This window comes from Marasmius oreades, chromosome 8 (genome assembly GCF_018924745.1).
Source record: "Marasmius oreades isolate 03SP1 chromosome 8, whole genome shotgun sequence".
Lineage (NCBI taxonomy): Eukaryota > Fungi > Basidiomycota > Agaricomycetes > Agaricales > Marasmiaceae > Marasmius > Marasmius oreades.
This window is the reverse complement of record NC_057330.1, coordinates 3081702-3097271: the sequence shown is the minus strand read 5'-3', so window position 1 is coordinate 3097271 and position 15570 is coordinate 3081702. Positions and strand designations below refer to the sequence as shown.

General features: G+C 48.2%; 8 protein-coding genes across 8 annotated transcripts; 5 read left to right on the top strand and 3 right to left on the bottom strand.

The window, feature by feature from the left end:
- Positions 1 to 207: 207 nt before the first annotated feature.
- On the top strand, positions 208 to 1350 carry E1B28_012907 (uncharacterized protein; the record flags this gene model as incomplete). The annotated part of the gene is made up of 2 exons (XM_043158062.1): positions 208 to 570; positions 625 to 1350. 2 exons carry the CDS (start codon positions 208 to 210, stop codon positions 1348 to 1350), a joined length of 1089 nt encoding a protein of 362 aa, XP_043005433.1.
- Positions 1351 to 1508: 158 nt separating this feature from the next.
- E1B28_012906 (uncharacterized protein) lies at positions 1509 to 2938 on the bottom strand (the record flags this gene model as incomplete). Its single annotated transcript, XM_043158061.1, has 3 exons — positions 1509 to 2129; positions 2188 to 2615; positions 2674 to 2938. The coding sequence occupies 3 exons, from the start codon at positions 2936 to 2938 to the stop codon at positions 1509 to 1511; spliced, it is 1314 nt and encodes a 437-aa protein (XP_043005432.1).
- A 510-nt stretch (positions 2939 to 3448) lies between these two features.
- On the bottom strand, positions 3449 to 3959 carry E1B28_012905 (uncharacterized protein; the record flags this gene model as incomplete). Its single annotated transcript, XM_043158060.1, has 2 exons — positions 3449 to 3545; positions 3604 to 3959. The coding sequence occupies 2 exons, from the start codon at positions 3957 to 3959 to the stop codon at positions 3449 to 3451; spliced, it is 453 nt and encodes a 150-aa protein (XP_043005431.1).
- A 326-nt stretch (positions 3960 to 4285) lies between these two features.
- On the bottom strand, positions 4286 to 5197 carry E1B28_012904 (uncharacterized protein). The gene is made up of 6 exons (XM_043158059.1): positions 5066 to 5197; positions 4795 to 5009; positions 4690 to 4741; positions 4562 to 4637; positions 4435 to 4498; positions 4286 to 4387 (listed from the first exon to the last, which is right to left on the bottom strand). Exons 2-4 carry the CDS (start codon positions 4980 to 4982, stop codon positions 4566 to 4568), a joined length of 312 nt encoding a protein of 103 aa, XP_043005430.1. The 5' UTR covers positions 4983 to 5009; positions 5066 to 5197; the 3' UTR covers positions 4286 to 4387; positions 4435 to 4498; positions 4562 to 4565.
- A 147-nt stretch (positions 5198 to 5344) lies between these two features.
- On the top strand, positions 5345 to 6679 carry E1B28_012903 (uncharacterized protein; the record flags this gene model as incomplete). The annotated part of the gene is made up of 7 exons (XM_043158058.1): positions 5345 to 5516; positions 5569 to 5678; positions 5739 to 6164; positions 6217 to 6250; positions 6303 to 6398; positions 6457 to 6527; positions 6575 to 6679. 7 exons carry the CDS (start codon positions 5345 to 5347, stop codon positions 6677 to 6679), a joined length of 1014 nt encoding a protein of 337 aa, XP_043005429.1.
- Positions 6680 to 6875: 196 nt separating this feature from the next.
- On the top strand, positions 6876 to 8815 carry E1B28_012902 (uncharacterized protein; the record flags this gene model as incomplete). Its single annotated transcript, XM_043158057.1, has 2 exons — positions 6876 to 7166; positions 7220 to 8815. 2 exons carry the CDS (start codon positions 6876 to 6878, stop codon positions 8813 to 8815), a joined length of 1887 nt encoding a protein of 628 aa, XP_043005428.1.
- A 2000-nt stretch (positions 8816 to 10815) lies between these two features.
- On the top strand, positions 10816 to 12344 carry E1B28_012901 (uncharacterized protein). Its single transcript, XM_043158056.1, has 4 exons — positions 10816 to 11214; positions 11268 to 11332; positions 11386 to 11435; positions 11498 to 12344. Exons 1-4 carry the CDS (start codon positions 11047 to 11049, stop codon positions 11971 to 11973), a joined length of 759 nt encoding a protein of 252 aa, XP_043005427.1. The 5' UTR covers positions 10816 to 11046; the 3' UTR covers positions 11974 to 12344.
- Positions 12345 to 12952: 608 nt separating this feature from the next.
- E1B28_012900 (uncharacterized protein) lies at positions 12953 to 14572 on the top strand. Its single transcript, XM_043158055.1, has 7 exons — positions 12953 to 13089; positions 13154 to 13357; positions 13412 to 13494; positions 13557 to 13646; positions 13717 to 13776; positions 13835 to 13925; positions 13983 to 14572. The coding sequence occupies exons 2-7, from the start codon at positions 13222 to 13224 to the stop codon at positions 14318 to 14320; spliced, it is 798 nt and encodes a 265-aa protein (XP_043005426.1). The 5' UTR covers positions 12953 to 13089; positions 13154 to 13221; the 3' UTR covers positions 14321 to 14572.
- The last annotated feature ends 998 nt before the right edge of the window (positions 14573 to 15570 follow it).

Below are 15570 nucleotides of genomic sequence, written 5' to 3'. Positions count from 1 at the left end.
TGCATTAGCGTACCCTTGTTACCACGCTCGCTGTCAAAGCATAATATCCGTGCTCTCAGTGAATGATATATTACCTCCGCATCCTCCGCGTCCCTTGAACACGTGGCACCGGGTGCGACGTGGTACAACATGAAACAGCACGCGGTGTTTCGGACGCAAAAACAAATTCCTTTAAATAGCTGATGGCGATCTACTGCCCACAGAAAGATGCCCATGGATGCCCAGTCATTCAAACCCCTTCTAAAGACTCTCGTCGAAACTCCCGAGTACTTCACCCCAAACGACCTCAAACTCGCGCTTAATCACGTTTTCACGCCAGGTCTCATCCCAGCAGAGCAGATCGGGGCGTTCTTGACGGCGCTTCACTTACAGCGCGTTGAGCGTAGGCCAGAATCGTTGGCAGCAGCAGCAGCGGTGTTAAGGGAACGGGCGTTGAAAGCGGAGGTACTGGATCCAGGGAACGATTTTGTGGTTGATATAGTTGGGACTGGTGGGGATGGTTATAATCTGTTCAACGTTAGCACTGCTGCTGCTATCGTCGCAGCTGGCGCGGGCGCTCGTGTCGTGAAGGTGTGTTTTGATTATCCGGTATATCTCCACTCGATATCTCATACTTGTCAGTAGCACGGCAGTCGCGCATCAACATCCATATCAGGAGCTGCAGATATCTTAGAAGCCCTCGGTTGTCCGTTTACCAAGCCAACACCAGGAATAGTCAACCCCATCCAACGAATGCCCTTCTGGTTCATCCTCGCCCCTCATTATCATCACGCCCTTGCTTATCTCGCTCCATATCGCAAAGCACTCCCCTTCCGAACGATGTTCAACATCCTCGGTCCCTTGATTAACCCCGCCTTTCCACACGGCATGGTCCTAGGAATAACAGAACCAGAACTAGGCCTTACCTTCGCACACTCCCTCTTAGAAGCTGGAATGAAACGTGCTCTGGTCGTCTGTGGTCAAGAAAGAATAGACGAGATCAGCTGTGCTGGTCCCACGTATGCTTGGGAGTTAAATGATGGCGAAATTACGGAGAAAAAGCTACATCCCGCCATGTTTGGATTGGAAACTCATCCACTGACCAAGGTGACAGGTGGTTCGCCGGTGGAGAACGCTGATATACTTAGACGGTTGGTAACGAGTGGGAAGGATATTTCGGAAGAGTTGAAGCCGATGTTGGATTTTGTGTTGATCAATACGTCGGCGCTGCTTGTTGTCGCTGGGATTGCGAAGGACTATCATGATGGCGTACGGTTGTCGATGGAGAGCATAACATCGGGGAAGGCTTGGGAGGCGTTCGAGACCTTTAAAAAAGCGAGCCTGAGCGCTCAGGCTGCTGCCAGTTCGTGACGATGAATACATCATCATAGAGCATAAGTTATTGTTCAAGATGTAGTGTAGTGTAGACCGTATGTATTTACAGGCAACCTGAGGATGAACAAGAAAATTCATGCCATGTACGATATTGGTATGGTGTAGCATAGTCGGAGGAGGAGGAAAGTAAGAAGTCAAAGAAATTCGTCTAAAAAGTCAGAGGGAAGGCAGGATTCGGAGCCCTTTCTCTGATACACCTTCAGCTCTCCATTCCTACAAACCAAACTTAACCTTCCGTCTTCCCCATGTTTGACCACCAACTGCTTGATATCCTCCAGAACCTTCCTCAACTTCTTCAAAGCCGGTTTGACCATTGCCTCCGCCCGTTGCAACTCTGCCGATGAATTGAATGACTGTTGCTTCACTTCCTGGAAGTTACCTCTATCGTGAATTCCGAGGTACAGATGAGGGGTTTGGGAGATGAGCATCTGAAGTGCGACTTCTTTCCAATCATATCCTCCTTCTAGGAACCTTCTCCGGGAAATAGTGGCGAGTTCGACGATAGACTGCTGAGAGATCAGGGTACCAGCGTTGTAGATCTTCAGAGCTGTTTTCCCATCCGAAACAACTTGAGATTCCTCATCAGTGACAGCCGTGATCGAGGCCTTGCTCAAGGCGGAGGCAATATCGTCGATGGAAACGGTGGCAGCCGCACGACTCTTAGACATGGACGTCGTACTTTTGGGCTTCGCGACTCCACTAGAAACACAGGCATCTACCTCGAACCGAACGACCATCTTCAAGCCACCAAAATCCTGGATCGCAAGGGTATTCAGTAAGACGCAAAGAATTTGCTGTAGCGGATAAGTTCACATATTGCACGATCCTATGATGTCCATTAGCTCCTTCACAACCTCTCGCATCCTTCGTTGTAGCTTTCTCAAAGTTTATTCCAAACGTATTCGCAAATCTCGGTAGTTCTTTCGTCACCTGTTCCCATCGGCTGAACAAGACCGTGTCCTTTCCAGCGAGTTGAAGGTCGATTCGGAAATCTCGAGCGTTTGGCCCGTCTTTGATCCAGCGGACGAGTTTTCTGAGCCCATTTCGGTCTGTTACGATGTCCACGGCGGACCAATCGAAGAGGTTACCGACCTCTGTTGCTTGGAACGAATCAACGGCTGCTAATAGAGGCAACAGCGGGGCAGATGGCATCCTATGGCCATTTTGGTCGATGAAACGCTCCGCGGTGTCAGGTGGGAGAGTGTATGGCGTTGGTTTGTTTGACCATTCGGGAGGCGAACCTAAACGTATTCTTTGAGTACCACAGAGTGCTAGAGGTAGAATAGACAGGCCTCTTACCGGGAACGATGATTGAACAGTTTTCTTGAAGCCAACTGTAAGACCCGATGCATTTCACATGTTTGATATCTGCATCGATCGCTTTGGATGTGGAATCCGAAGGGACGTGCAGACTGGTCACGACGGTCTCAAGAAGGCCCTCTGTAATTTCTCGAACTGGAGTGGAGCCCCGGGGGTTCGTGAACGAAGACGGTGTAGCTCGAGTGGATAAGAACTCTTTTCGACGACCACAGAAGGGAGACCTATTCTGGTTGTATCCGGACATCGTTGAACGGGCCTGGGGGAGGTGAAGTTGGGTGGGAAGGCAAGATTCAGAACTAGTTGCAGATGGAGTCTTTAATATTGGGTCAGGCGTTATCAATCCCCACAAACGCCATTTAAGGTTCAATATAACGTTCCGCAGCACGCATGCGCTCGATCGAGAACACATTGTGGATCCTCAGGCCTCAGGTAGCACGCAGGGGCAGTTAGCGCCGGTGGAAGGAGACTCTGTCGTCAAAGCTGTATAACAAAGCTGTATAAGCTCGAGCGCAACCGAGCAGCGAAAGAATGTCGCATGCCTGATGAAGATTCCATGTCACCAAAAAATAGGATTCCGGCGCGATGTAGCTAAGGATAGCGGGAGAAAGACCGGCTGGGTATAGCATAACTTTGAATGGCATTGATCTGCATATTCCACTAATAGAATCTTCACGATGAATAAGGCAGCAAGCATGATGAAACTTCGTGGAATACGGATTTGCGCTGAGGTATTTGGTACACCTTTGCCCGTATTCTACTCTGGATTATATACTGTCATGGTCACTTCGAGTTCTTGCAGGATCTGTTCTGTTTCTTCCCAAGGAACACCAAACTTGCCGGAATTGAATCGACTTGCACAGCCAGTCAGCTAAGGCTGCAACTCAAATTGCAATTGCAATATCAACGCACCAAGCATGCAACCCCTTGTCTCCCGTATTCTGCCTCACCAGATCCAACACAGCCATCTTCGTAGCGGCCAATATCTGTTCCGGCTTATCCTTTCGTTTTCCATAAGCACGCGAGGTAAACAAGCACGCTACGTCGTGGACTTCTCCAGGTAGGAGAAGACAGGTGCCTATCAAAGTTTCTGGTCCATGGTCCTCGCAGTGAGCTTTGTATACCTCGAAATGAGAGGGATAACGATCCTTGAAAGCGACAGCTATTCCTCCGCCCCAGGAGCCAACGGTATTGCAGGCGTGCACTAGAATGCTTCCTGGAGGCGCACTAAAGAGGTCGCCCTTCACGTGTGTCAATTTCGATGGCATCGTTGAAGTCTGTCTGTTGGTGGTGGTTGAGGCGAAAGAAAAAAGGTATGAGTCACGAACTCTGAATCTGAAATGCAAACAATGATCACGTGTTACGCAGAGATGTATCGAGGTTCAAGGAAGACCTGCATTCTCGATGGAACCCTCGGAAATGATGGATGGCAGAGGGTGCGGGATGCGGTATGCGCCGTCGACCAACGTCATCTGAAGCATCACCCGCTCCTCCCCTGAACAGAGTATTGTTTTCCGACAAGCGTAGGCCATATAACAATGGCAACCCTTCCGTGACTGCAAAAGCAGGCCGAAGAATAGTGTGAAAGTTTTCTGCGTTCGGTTGGGAAGGTGCTAGATATATTCACGTTCGCGTTTCGGCCCTTAAAGAAGAAAAAGAGGGACTTGTATTGAGACAGTATTAATGTACAAGCGTCCTAGAAACCAGTCAGGATTTCTTAGACTTCGATGGGAATGGACGCACCGAGAGATAACCAGCACTCCAGAGAATTAAGTATCATTCGCCGGCTCTGATAGTAATACACCACCTGTACACGAGTCAACTATGAGTTGGAAATGTAGAAATATCAGGCGGTGAACAAGATACCCACAACTTCAACAGCTTACAGCACGAGCTTCACTTGGACACTCAGTATTTCGTTCGGCTTGTTTGATATATCCATCCTGCTGCAGAGCACTCCATCTCAGACAAAGTCCCTCTTATAGGTAGTAGACGTACCCAATACGTGCAAAAGGTTTGGAGCCGTCGATTCTGTTCTGGCCTATGGTATCTGCGTATCGTCAGAACTGTTCGACTGTCACATAACAAAGACTGCCTAATCACTCGCAGAATAAACCAGGTTCGTATGGAGTTCCCAGATCCTCCAATTTCAAAGTCATCTGGTGACGGTCTCCGATATCGTCATTGAGGAAAACTCTACTGGGACACCTGAAGCACGTTGTTGCGTCTACGACGGCTGGTCCGACCAAGACCAAGAAGGTCAGAATAGTGAGAAATAGGTTCAGGTCCATGGGTGGCCAAGAAGGTTATTGGCAGAGCTAAATAAGGTTTCGAATTGAATATAATTTCCTTATATATGTCGAAAAACACGCACCATCTGATAAGCATGTCTTCATTAATTGTTATTGTTTAAGCGTGATGGGAGGCAGCGATAGTGTGAATTCCAGCATAGTTGTAGACGTGTGCGGTACTAGGTAGTGATCAATGAGGCCGAGGAGTGAGTTACTTGCAGAGGGTGTTCGAAACAACGAACAAACAGTCACAAATATCTCTTCATCACAATCACAACGACCAGCCTCGACCAGTCCGTTTTCCAAGCTTTAACTCGTCGCCCATCCCTTTGAAAACTCGATACCGCTGAACTGAAGCTGTGATGGCTGCCTCTTTCCAGCAAGCTCAAGCAGAAGGTCTTGTCCTCAGACACCCCGAAAACTTTGGGCAACACCGCGAGATCACCCTCGACCAGGCGGTGACTATGCTCTTACGCGCCATTACGATGTCCCAAAGTGTCCCTTTTAGCTGGTCGTACATTGATAAACCTCCGGGTCAGCATACGGTCCAATTTCACACTTTTCAAGGCTATTAACTTCATATCAGAGGGACAGCTTTACTTGTTATTCATGGGACCAGGATCGGCGTTTCCAAACGATGGAATACGATGGCAAGAGATGGAAACTAGACATGCGATACCTGCACCCAATTCACGCGTGTGTAGTAATTCTACTTTGACTGTTTCTCTTTTATAACAGTTTGTTCTTACTGCTCAGGAACTCGAGGTCCATGAGGTCAAATATGGCTTCATTCCCGGCTCCGGGGATACTACAGCATGGCGAATTCGCAGAAGATATCGACTGTCCAGAGGCGGCCTTCCATCTCTTTCTCTCGTCCATTACACAAGAGGAGCAGGTGGTAGCATAATGCCATCTCTCATGAACCAACCATTGCGCGCCTACCCGTTACGACCGGTCAACGAACCGGCACTCTTCATTGCTGGTGAGAAGATTGGCCAGAAAGTGTACCCTCCCGGAACTGTTCCTCCTCCAGGTGGTGGAGGTGGGCCAGGAATAGTTCCGATACCCGGAATGCCCATGAATCTTTCCCAACAACAGGCAATGTTAGCACAACAGAACAACAGGATGGACATGCTGGAAGCTCGAAGGGATCGTGAAAGAGCTCGTACTGGTAATACAGTGGTGAGAGTTCCGTGATTGCCGCTTCCATCGTACTCTTCAACTTTTTCTCTAGCGCCCTCCTCCGATGCTTGATGACGACTCGGGAGGTATGTGGTTCTCTCTGGTGTCGATAGCGGAAGCTCAAGTGGATTGGTATAGACGAAGCAGAAATGGTGTCGACAAAGTCGTTGGCGCTCACGCGATACAGGCGAAACCACGATTTGATGAACGAGGTGTTCATGCACGCCGCCTTTGGTACCTTTTTCAAACCTTTATCTTGATTCAGGTCATGTCTGAATCGAATGATCTGTAGGCGATAAGCACAAAAAACCGCCGACTTCCTCATATTCCATCTTCAAAAAGGAAGACCTCGAGGAACAATGCGTACGTCTTTCAGCTAATAATCCAGGCGGCGCTAACTTTTCTTGTAGTCACAATTAAATGCCGAAATCGAGGTATTACAAACACGCTCTTCCGAGCGAAAATCGCGGTCGACCGTTGGCGATGTTTCCATGTCGGACCCCATTACCGTGTAGATGGCCCTTTATCCCTTTGTTGCAATGTGTGTACTATACCCATACATTCTTCTTTTACTTCCCAATCAAGTTCTCATTGTTGCACAGTTACCTAATTCGGCGATGAGCCACTGAACAACAAGTGCTTTGGCCTTTATCGATTCTTATATAAACTGCCTACTTATCGAGTCGTAACCACCTCCTTGTGCTCTTACACATGCTTGGGACCTCAGAAAATCCTCTCCCCACTCTCACCCAGACCACATTCGTAGATTCCTCCTACCAGGCACACGGCTTGTGTCAGTGTAACCAATGTGCACCCATCGTCCTAGGGCGCACTCTCCCGGTTCTCAACCAGTCCACACTTGTAGGAACCTCCGACGTTACATACAACTTGGGTCACCATGGTGCATACGCAGTTACTCTGACTCCTCACAACCGGAGTGCCTTAAATGAACTCGCAGGTGTTCCGCTTCTTACTTCGAAGCTACCCGATCGTCAATCAATTGTAGGCACCCTCTTCCCTTACCGAGTTCAGCTGAAACATTCGTCATACCACAGTACCCAAGTCATGATCTACCCTACATCTTGACCACGACAGATCCTGGCAGAGAGCCGCCTGTCAAGAGGCTACCCGCCGCCATTCTTTCATATATTTTCGTTTTGGCGCATCATCGCGAAGAGCCTCTCTACGCAAACTTCACTTATATGTGTCCTTTTCATGCCCTTGCTTTCCCTTGGGTCGTGAGTAGCGTATGTCTCCAGTGGCACATCGTTGCGCGAAACACAAAGGAACTGTGGCGGAAGATAACGATATCGACAGGTGACCATTTCACTCGCAGATGGGTGGTAAATGGATATGCGTTGCGCCGGTGGATGCTCTTTTTCCTTGGCTCGCCTGAATGCCTCAATCCCGATCAATGGAGCGCGTATGGATCTGGGATGGATGTCCACCTCAGGACTTCAGCTTCAGGGTTCTCGAACACGGACTACCAAGTCCTATTGATTCTCCTGGAATATTCCCATTACTGGCGCACTTTGCGATTGGAAACGCATCGCCCTGCGCTGTCAGTCATTCAAATGAAAGGTGTCCATGCGAGCTCCCTCGAGACCTTGGACATTTCCCTTTTCTGTGGAGACGCAGTTGACATCGACCTCCGCGCTACACAAACCCCGTCGTTTCCTTCACTGTTTCTCTCTGCTCCAAAATTGAAGAATCTGTATGCTTCAGAGGCAAGCCGTTGCCTTCATTCGTTTCGGCTTCCATGGGAGCAATTGGATTCCATCCGTATCACGCATTGCGGTCTGGAACACGATCGGATCACGTTGGGTTTGTGGTTGTTGGCGAATACCATGTCTATCAAGACCGTGCAGTTGGAGGCGAAACGGTCGGCCCCTACGAAGCCGACAATGAACGCGCTCATCGCATGTACGATGTTTCGTAACCCTTCGGTTCAAGTGTTCGAGTACTGTTGTCCTGAGGATGAAATTTTATATTCGAATCCCTTCGCGATACATGTCTTTGACCGCCTTCTGTTACCCAACCTCAAGGAGCTCATTCTACGCGACGATTCCCATCCTCAATCATTCCAAGCGGCACGTAACATGATTCTTCGTTCCAAAGCGTCCATTTCGCATCTGACAGTTTTTGGCGTATTGTCCCGACAAGGACTCTATCAATTGTTAGAGGTCGTGGAACCATCTATCGAGTCTCTCACAGTAGGGATAAACCCGCTTGAAGCTCATTATGCATTCACATCACTCGAAATCATCAATTGGTTCGATTTTCCTCGCTTGAAGGAGCTCACTTTTGTCATCCGAGCATCTCCACTCATGTCCTACTTGGCGACGTCCCCTCGCTGGCATCGCGCTCGATGTATACGAACTCTTCTTAACATCATCGAAAGGAGATGGCCATCACCAGCGATTCATCCCTTCGGAGGGAATCCTCGTCGCCGGGGTGTCGTACCTGCCGCCTCTTCTGCACCGCTAACAAAGTCGAGGATCGTATTCCGCACCAGCGATCTGGAGATTGCGGAAGTTCTCGGTACGGTGTTACAAGACTTTGATCGAGGGAATGTTGAAGTTGGTCTAGAACGTGTGGATCCTGTGCCTAGGCTTGTGGTGGATCCACGCCAGGACGCCTTTGTAGTGTGATGCACGGAGTCTTTACGGTTGTTGGGGTGGGATTTACTGGGCCATTATACCGTACATGTCGCTCGTTTACAGCAGATATCTAAGTTCTGGACTTATCTTATCTTTTCTCCAACGGGCGATCGGTTGCGGAGTACTTATATTACTGTCAGGATTGTACAGCTTTTACGTAGCCTAATTCCGGTGCCTCCATCCGCGCCAACCATCAGCTACAACAAGACTTCTCAAAACTTCAACAGATTCGGTGACAGTCATCTTCGAAAGCAATTCGGTAAATATTTGATTCCTTGCGAGTACTAAGTACCCAACAATCGATTTCGCAGCGATTCCGTTGGAATCAGTGACCGTGAGGGCCATTATTCTCCAAATAGTATCTATCGAATGACCGTTCTACTAACCTATGCACTGGTCTACGTATTATCAAGTTTCGACGACACGGAACTCGCAGCCCTGCAACCACGACGTACCTGTTTCGCCGTCCATGGCGTTGGGCGTTGGGCGTCCATTCAAAATTTCAACACTGAGTTTTTCTTCAATCCCGCCGGAGTAGACCGCCCGTTGCAGCTGGTTAAGTACCTGTGGTTCCAATTCAAACCCGAGACGTTCGTGTAGGTCTCTCAGGACTCTCCATTCTGAGGCCCGACCAAGGTCCACAACAACCGGATTCTGGAAACGACTACGGAGTTTTACATGGCTTAGTACTATCGAAGACCTTGCCTCCATTCTTATTCATTCCGATGTTCTGCCGCCGACTTGAAGGAGTTCATGGATGTAGGGTCCTCGTTTGATGCCTGATGGGCATTGGGAAGGGACTTCAGTACGAATTGCCCGGTACTGACGGTTGTTCCTGTTTTGACTCTGAGGCCCTCAACTCGATGATAATAATTCACTCCTTTCTACCCCCATTCATACCTTATTGATAAAATCGATCACAGCGGTCACGAAAGCAAGACTTCAATTGCGGCCTGCCATCAGCCCTTGTATTATCCTGAAGCATGGTGTCGGGAGTTCATGTGGTTCCGGTCCCTGATCAGAAGTTCGACAGAAGGTGTTATTTCACCATCAGGTTCAATCCTTTCGCGCAACCTCGCCTCGGTCTTTCCTTCAGGGAACCTGAAATCTGTGCAAGCGAAAGCGGGGTCTGTATTTTCTCCGAACCTGCTTGTGAGGTTGGGCGCGCTGACTCTGAATCGGACTATCCATGCATCATGGCTCAGTCGACTCTTGCGACAATTCTCCATTTAAGCCATAGAACAACAACTGTCGGGATAGGCAACCATTTTGCCATACATTACCGCTCGAGGTTTAATATTTATTAAGCTAGAGCCTAGCAGGCAGCACAAGTACCGCTCTTTACTGGAGTTATGAGGAACTTTAGGAGGGGGCGTCTGTCTTCAAGTCAAGTTTTCCAGTCGAAACCAATCGTATGTCAAAGCTTTGAGCCACCGTTCTCTAAGCATTCGCGGTACTGCAAGCTAACCCAGGCCAAGGTTTCTTCGCATTCGTAACGGTTCATTTCTCTCTTCGGTGGTTGAAGTATAGTAAATCAAGTTACTAGAGCCAGTAGAAGTTGAATTTTGGTTGAATTCGTAGACGAGACTCGTACTCGTACTTAACCGACGTCGTTGGGTTGACAACTTGACTAGAAAATTACCGCTGTGTGGGAAGCTTTCATCTCAAGACTGCCAGGTACCCACACTGTCGTCAGCTGTGATATTTTTGAAGCACATCGCGACAACACACTGCTTTCGGTGTTGGGCGGTGAGAATCGTGAGTAGTAGTCGCAATTCGGCCACTTCTGACCGCTCCGCAAGACTCTTCGAAGCTTGTGTCCCGACATATGCCTTGCAAAAAAAGGAAATGATAAGGTAACAAGACCGAAGTCAGCGTGAGCCCAGAGGGATGAGAAAACCTGGGCCGTCATGGCACGTGCACGCCGAGCCGGTGTGTTGCCACATGAACGTTGTGAGAAAGCCGAAGAAAAAACCAAATACCAACAAATAAAAGCACTCCACTCGTTTCTCTCATCATCGTCACTGCTCCCCCCTCTCCAACGTCGCCTGTCAGGCTCTTTGTCTCTCTCATCCGCCCCAATAATTACCCCCTTCATTCTGTTATTCTGAGCTCTTGAACGAGTTCCAAAAGTACTCCTCGTCTTACCTCTTGATTCTCGACGTGAAGCTCAAACAGAAGCCAACCGATATCTCGCCTTTCAGCACAACGTCCCATTTATCATGATCTTCGACTTTTCCTTCACGCCTTTTGCAGCATTTGCCTTTGCGAGTCTTGTTGCTGCACAAATTCCAACGAACAGTGGACCTATAAATCTAGACGCAGTGCACAATGCGACCAGTATCGCTGGCCATTGGTCCACCGGTTCGAGAGCCGTCAAGACAGGTCCTGTGAGTGTTGGTATTGTCCACATCTCTGAACGATCTTAACCCTTGAATGATAGGATTTCGCAAACCCAAGTAACATGTCATTCAAGTATCCCAAAGTCACTGGTGAAGCTTATTCATTGTGAGTTGTCTCCTGTCACTCCCTAATGAAACTTTACCAAAACCTACTTTCAGCACGGATGATGGCTGGTTCGAAATTTCACGGTATCGCATGGTCTCAAACGGTAGGGTTTTTGTTGTCGTTTCTGCCAAACATTCACCTCACCCAACGTTATCTTTCTTTCAGGCTCGGAACCCAACTGCATAACAGCTGTCATGTACTGGACACACGGACAATATGTCATCCTTCCCAACGGTACCATCAATACATTCCCGAACGGCGACGGTTATCAACAAATCCAAGATCCATGTGCTCCGGTATCCAACATTCTCGAAAACATCAACAACAATGAGACGTTCCCGCTTTGGAGGATATTCCAGGACGCCTCACAAGGTTTCAAACTTCACTTGATTAGATTCGATGGAACACCGGTAGCACCTCTTTTCCAGGTCTCGACGGCGCCCAACATGCTGCCTCGTCAGAAACTCAGAGATGCTCCAGTTGCACCTGCAGGGACGGGAAGCACCAGAAGGAGGAGGTCGCTCTATGAGACGGTCGTTAAGAGGAGTAATGCTGGAACTGAGGACGTTGTCATCCGTGGATGGACGGTGCTGTCGATCGGGGCTGCGGTTGTACTCGCCTTGTGTTCATCGATGATATAGAGCTTGGGTTACTTCGTTGTTCTGTGTTCGTTCACATTGGACCAGGTCCTTGTTTCCCCCTTCCTCTGTATACCCTCAGTCAAAGTCAACTCGCTTTCTTTACTTTATTTCGACCTCGAACCTTTTGTCGACCTCACCCTACCTCCTCTCCGTTCATCACAGATTGATTTTTTTAATTCTTCTCGTATAGTTGTAAACAGTTTCTTGAATGGCAAGCCCTTAGACACTCGTTTGTTTTCCGTTATCATTCATGCCTCTTGCTGCCTGCATGCCCATCCCGAGGCCATCCCAGATGGGCGGTCTCTGACCGACGCCGTGGGACTGATGGTGCTGTGTAATTTACAATTGAAAATATCAAAAAACACTCGCTCGATCTATCACTACAGGTAAAAGCGCATGCTTCACTCATTGCTGTACTGCATCTATCATCAGATATGGATGAAGCTTCCCGGTAATGATGTGCTCTAGGGATTTAAAACGCAACAAAAATGCATTTACTCATAATTTCTTCAACACTCGCTTCCCGGCCAGACCATGTCTAGTACCGCGATGTCGCTCGACGAAGCTATTGTGGTGTACGTGAATCGTCTTCGCCTATAGCATTCAGCTGACCCATTTCTCTATCTTTACCTCCTAGGAGCGAGATATTGGTAAGTACACTACCAAAACTGGCCCATGTCGTACAGATATGTGCTACTTTATATATATCCCATAAACTCAATATATCGTGAACATATATTGACCATGCCGTAACCATGCCGTAACACAATCCAGCAAAGGGAATTCTGGCATCCCTTGTTCCTCCCGCGATGGAAATGGGTCCAAATGAGATATTTTACCTACCAAAGGTCAATGTATGCAAAAGTAGGGCAGGAGGACCACTAGAAACATTTGTGCTAAGTAATTAGGGCATTGTCATGTGACTCTACATATCGTGAACATATCTGGAGACAGATGGTGATTATATAAAGTAGCACATATGTCGGCTATCTATTCAGCTATTGGCGGTGTAATCAAGTTGCGTCGCGTGCCATCAACGAAGGAACGAATACAACTGCAAGATTCTTACCTCGCTCTTTCACTGGGGCCTCTTTGGCATCCTCACCATCCAAATTTGTGAGACGCAGCCCCCTCATTCGACTACTACTGCCTAGTATTTCTCACCAAACGTTCCTTTCAGTCCTATATCACAAGTCGTTTTCCCGAGACAAGCTCGCAATCAGAGTTACCTTCTATTCGATCTATATCATGGAAGCACTGCAGACGGTTTGGGTAGCCAGGAAAGTGTACTTGTTTTGTGGAAATGGCTTTGGAAACGCTACTTTCATCCCTGATGGTCGAGTGGATTGGGCGGACGAGGCTTTTGTTGTTAAAACTGGGATTGGTGAGCCGACTCTCATTCTCTCCTTGCTGAAGGTTTACGACGTGCGATACTTAGTTGGGTTACTATGTCAATGCTTTTCGGCTTGGAGAATTTGGGTCTTGTCTAGGTCGAAGGTCATGACAGTTTCGGTGATCATAGTTGGTGGTCTTCCAAGTCACCTTTTCGAATATTTTGTTACTTATGTGTTTCTCCCTTTTAGCTATCGCTACTAAGTACGGTAGCGACATTCGCGGGCGGCGCACATATGATAGAATTAGAATACAGTTTCCCCAAGGACATTACTATGATTGTAAGCTCGGTGTTGTTTATGTTAAAATCCTCATCAGTTCTCAAATTTTTATCCTTTCTTTGTGCGGCAGATATGGGCTTCAAGTTCGGCTCTCTGCGACACCATAATCGCGATTTTCATGGGATTGATCGTAAGTGCATACCCTTACGTGTGTTTTTACGGAAATTAATCCTCGCCTTTGTTTTCAGCTTAAACGATCGAAAGTAAGGGTACAAATGGGCACTAGGACACTCATAACCAAGATCCTGTGGTTAACTGTGACGACGGGGACGCTGACCGGTAAGTTTCCCTGTTTTTAAATTACCCTATGATGACTTTGGGGCCTTGCACTTGCAGCGTTTATGGCATTATGCGCTTTGGCTTTGCTCGTGGCTTTTCCGAGCGCTGTTTTATACTTCCCTGTCATCGTGCTGATAGGAAAGGTGGAGGCCAACAGCTACCTCGCCGTTCTTAATTCCAGAATTCGGCTTGGGAGTAGTAGAGAGGATACTCATAGGCCATACTCCGACTTTGAGGCCAGATTTGAGGCAGAGTTGGGTAACTCAGTCTCTGAATCACGGCGCTCCGTACAGGTTCACGTTCAGCAGCGAGTGGAACTCCCTCCCCCGCCGGTCCTACCAACAAGCGCGATTCCGAAGGATGGTACGAAAAATACGCAGGCGCTCGAGGCCTGATCGAAACCCCGGGGCGTGTTTATCAATTCGCTCGCCTTCCATGATGTCTGGCGTTGGACCACTACCGGGGCCGGAGGTTCTACGTACAACAGCGTTCTAAGTTCCACGCCAACGCACGAGACTGCCATTGTTTTTTTCGACGTCATTGAAGCCCTACCTCCTCTCCATTCATCACAGATTTTTTACATCCTTCTCGTATAGTTGTAAACAGTTTCTTGAATGGAAAGCCCTTAGACACTCGTTTTTTTCCCCTCTTATCGTCCATGCCTCTTGCATGCCTCATCCGTCGAGGCGAATAAGAGTGACTGTGAGTGCAGAGTCTGGCCATGTGACATTGTGACAATGCATTTTCCCCTCCTCCCCTTCCCTCCTGGTTTCTCCAGCAAATTTAACGGCCACGCTTCAAGATGAAAGGGCGACTTGATCTGAAATTGAAGGCCCGTTTTGAACCGTAATACGAGTAGATGGTGACTCAGGTCAGTGTTTCAGTACCTCTTTTCCTTCCCATCTTTCGCGTCCGTTTCCTCCCATATCAAGATGAAATATTCACGGATGTAAACTAGTCAAAAGACTGTTATCCGAGAGCGCAATAACACCATGTGGATCTTTCCGTTGCCTTCCTTCTGACCCTTTTCTTTTCAAATCGTTTTTGTGTCCTGCGTTCCCGTGAGACTAACAAAGTTCTTTTCATTTTCGTTCTTTCAGGATACACCTTCACCTTCAAATTACAGATCCCCATGTTCGTCATCTGTCAGTAAGCAGAGGCCAATGCACAAGACTCGGAATGGAACGAACGCCATACGGGCCCTCATACACGCTAGTCCTTGGTGAGTAGACCCCCCAACCCCAACCCCCAAACACCTTTCAATTCTTCTTCCTTGATGAAACCAACCGCGGATATTAAAAAAACGGGTTCCAAGAAACTCGGACACCGAGAGCGCATAAACCTCATGTGGATCGTTCCGCTGCCTTCCTTCTGATCTTTTCTCTCCGTTTTTTTCTTTCCATGTTTGGTTTTCTATACTTTTTTTGCTTACCTGTTCAACACTAGACTGCCTTACCGTCTGCTTCCCTTTCCCTTCCTTGTTTTCAGGGTTCCTTCGGCGCATAACAGAAGAAGAACCGGTTGGGATGGACGCTAGGTACCGTTCGTTACGACAAAGCGTTGCCAATTCTTATCAATCCTTCCAAAGGAAGGGTATGGTTCGCCGAGGCAGGCACAGAACTCAGCGGTGAAAGTTTGAACGTTC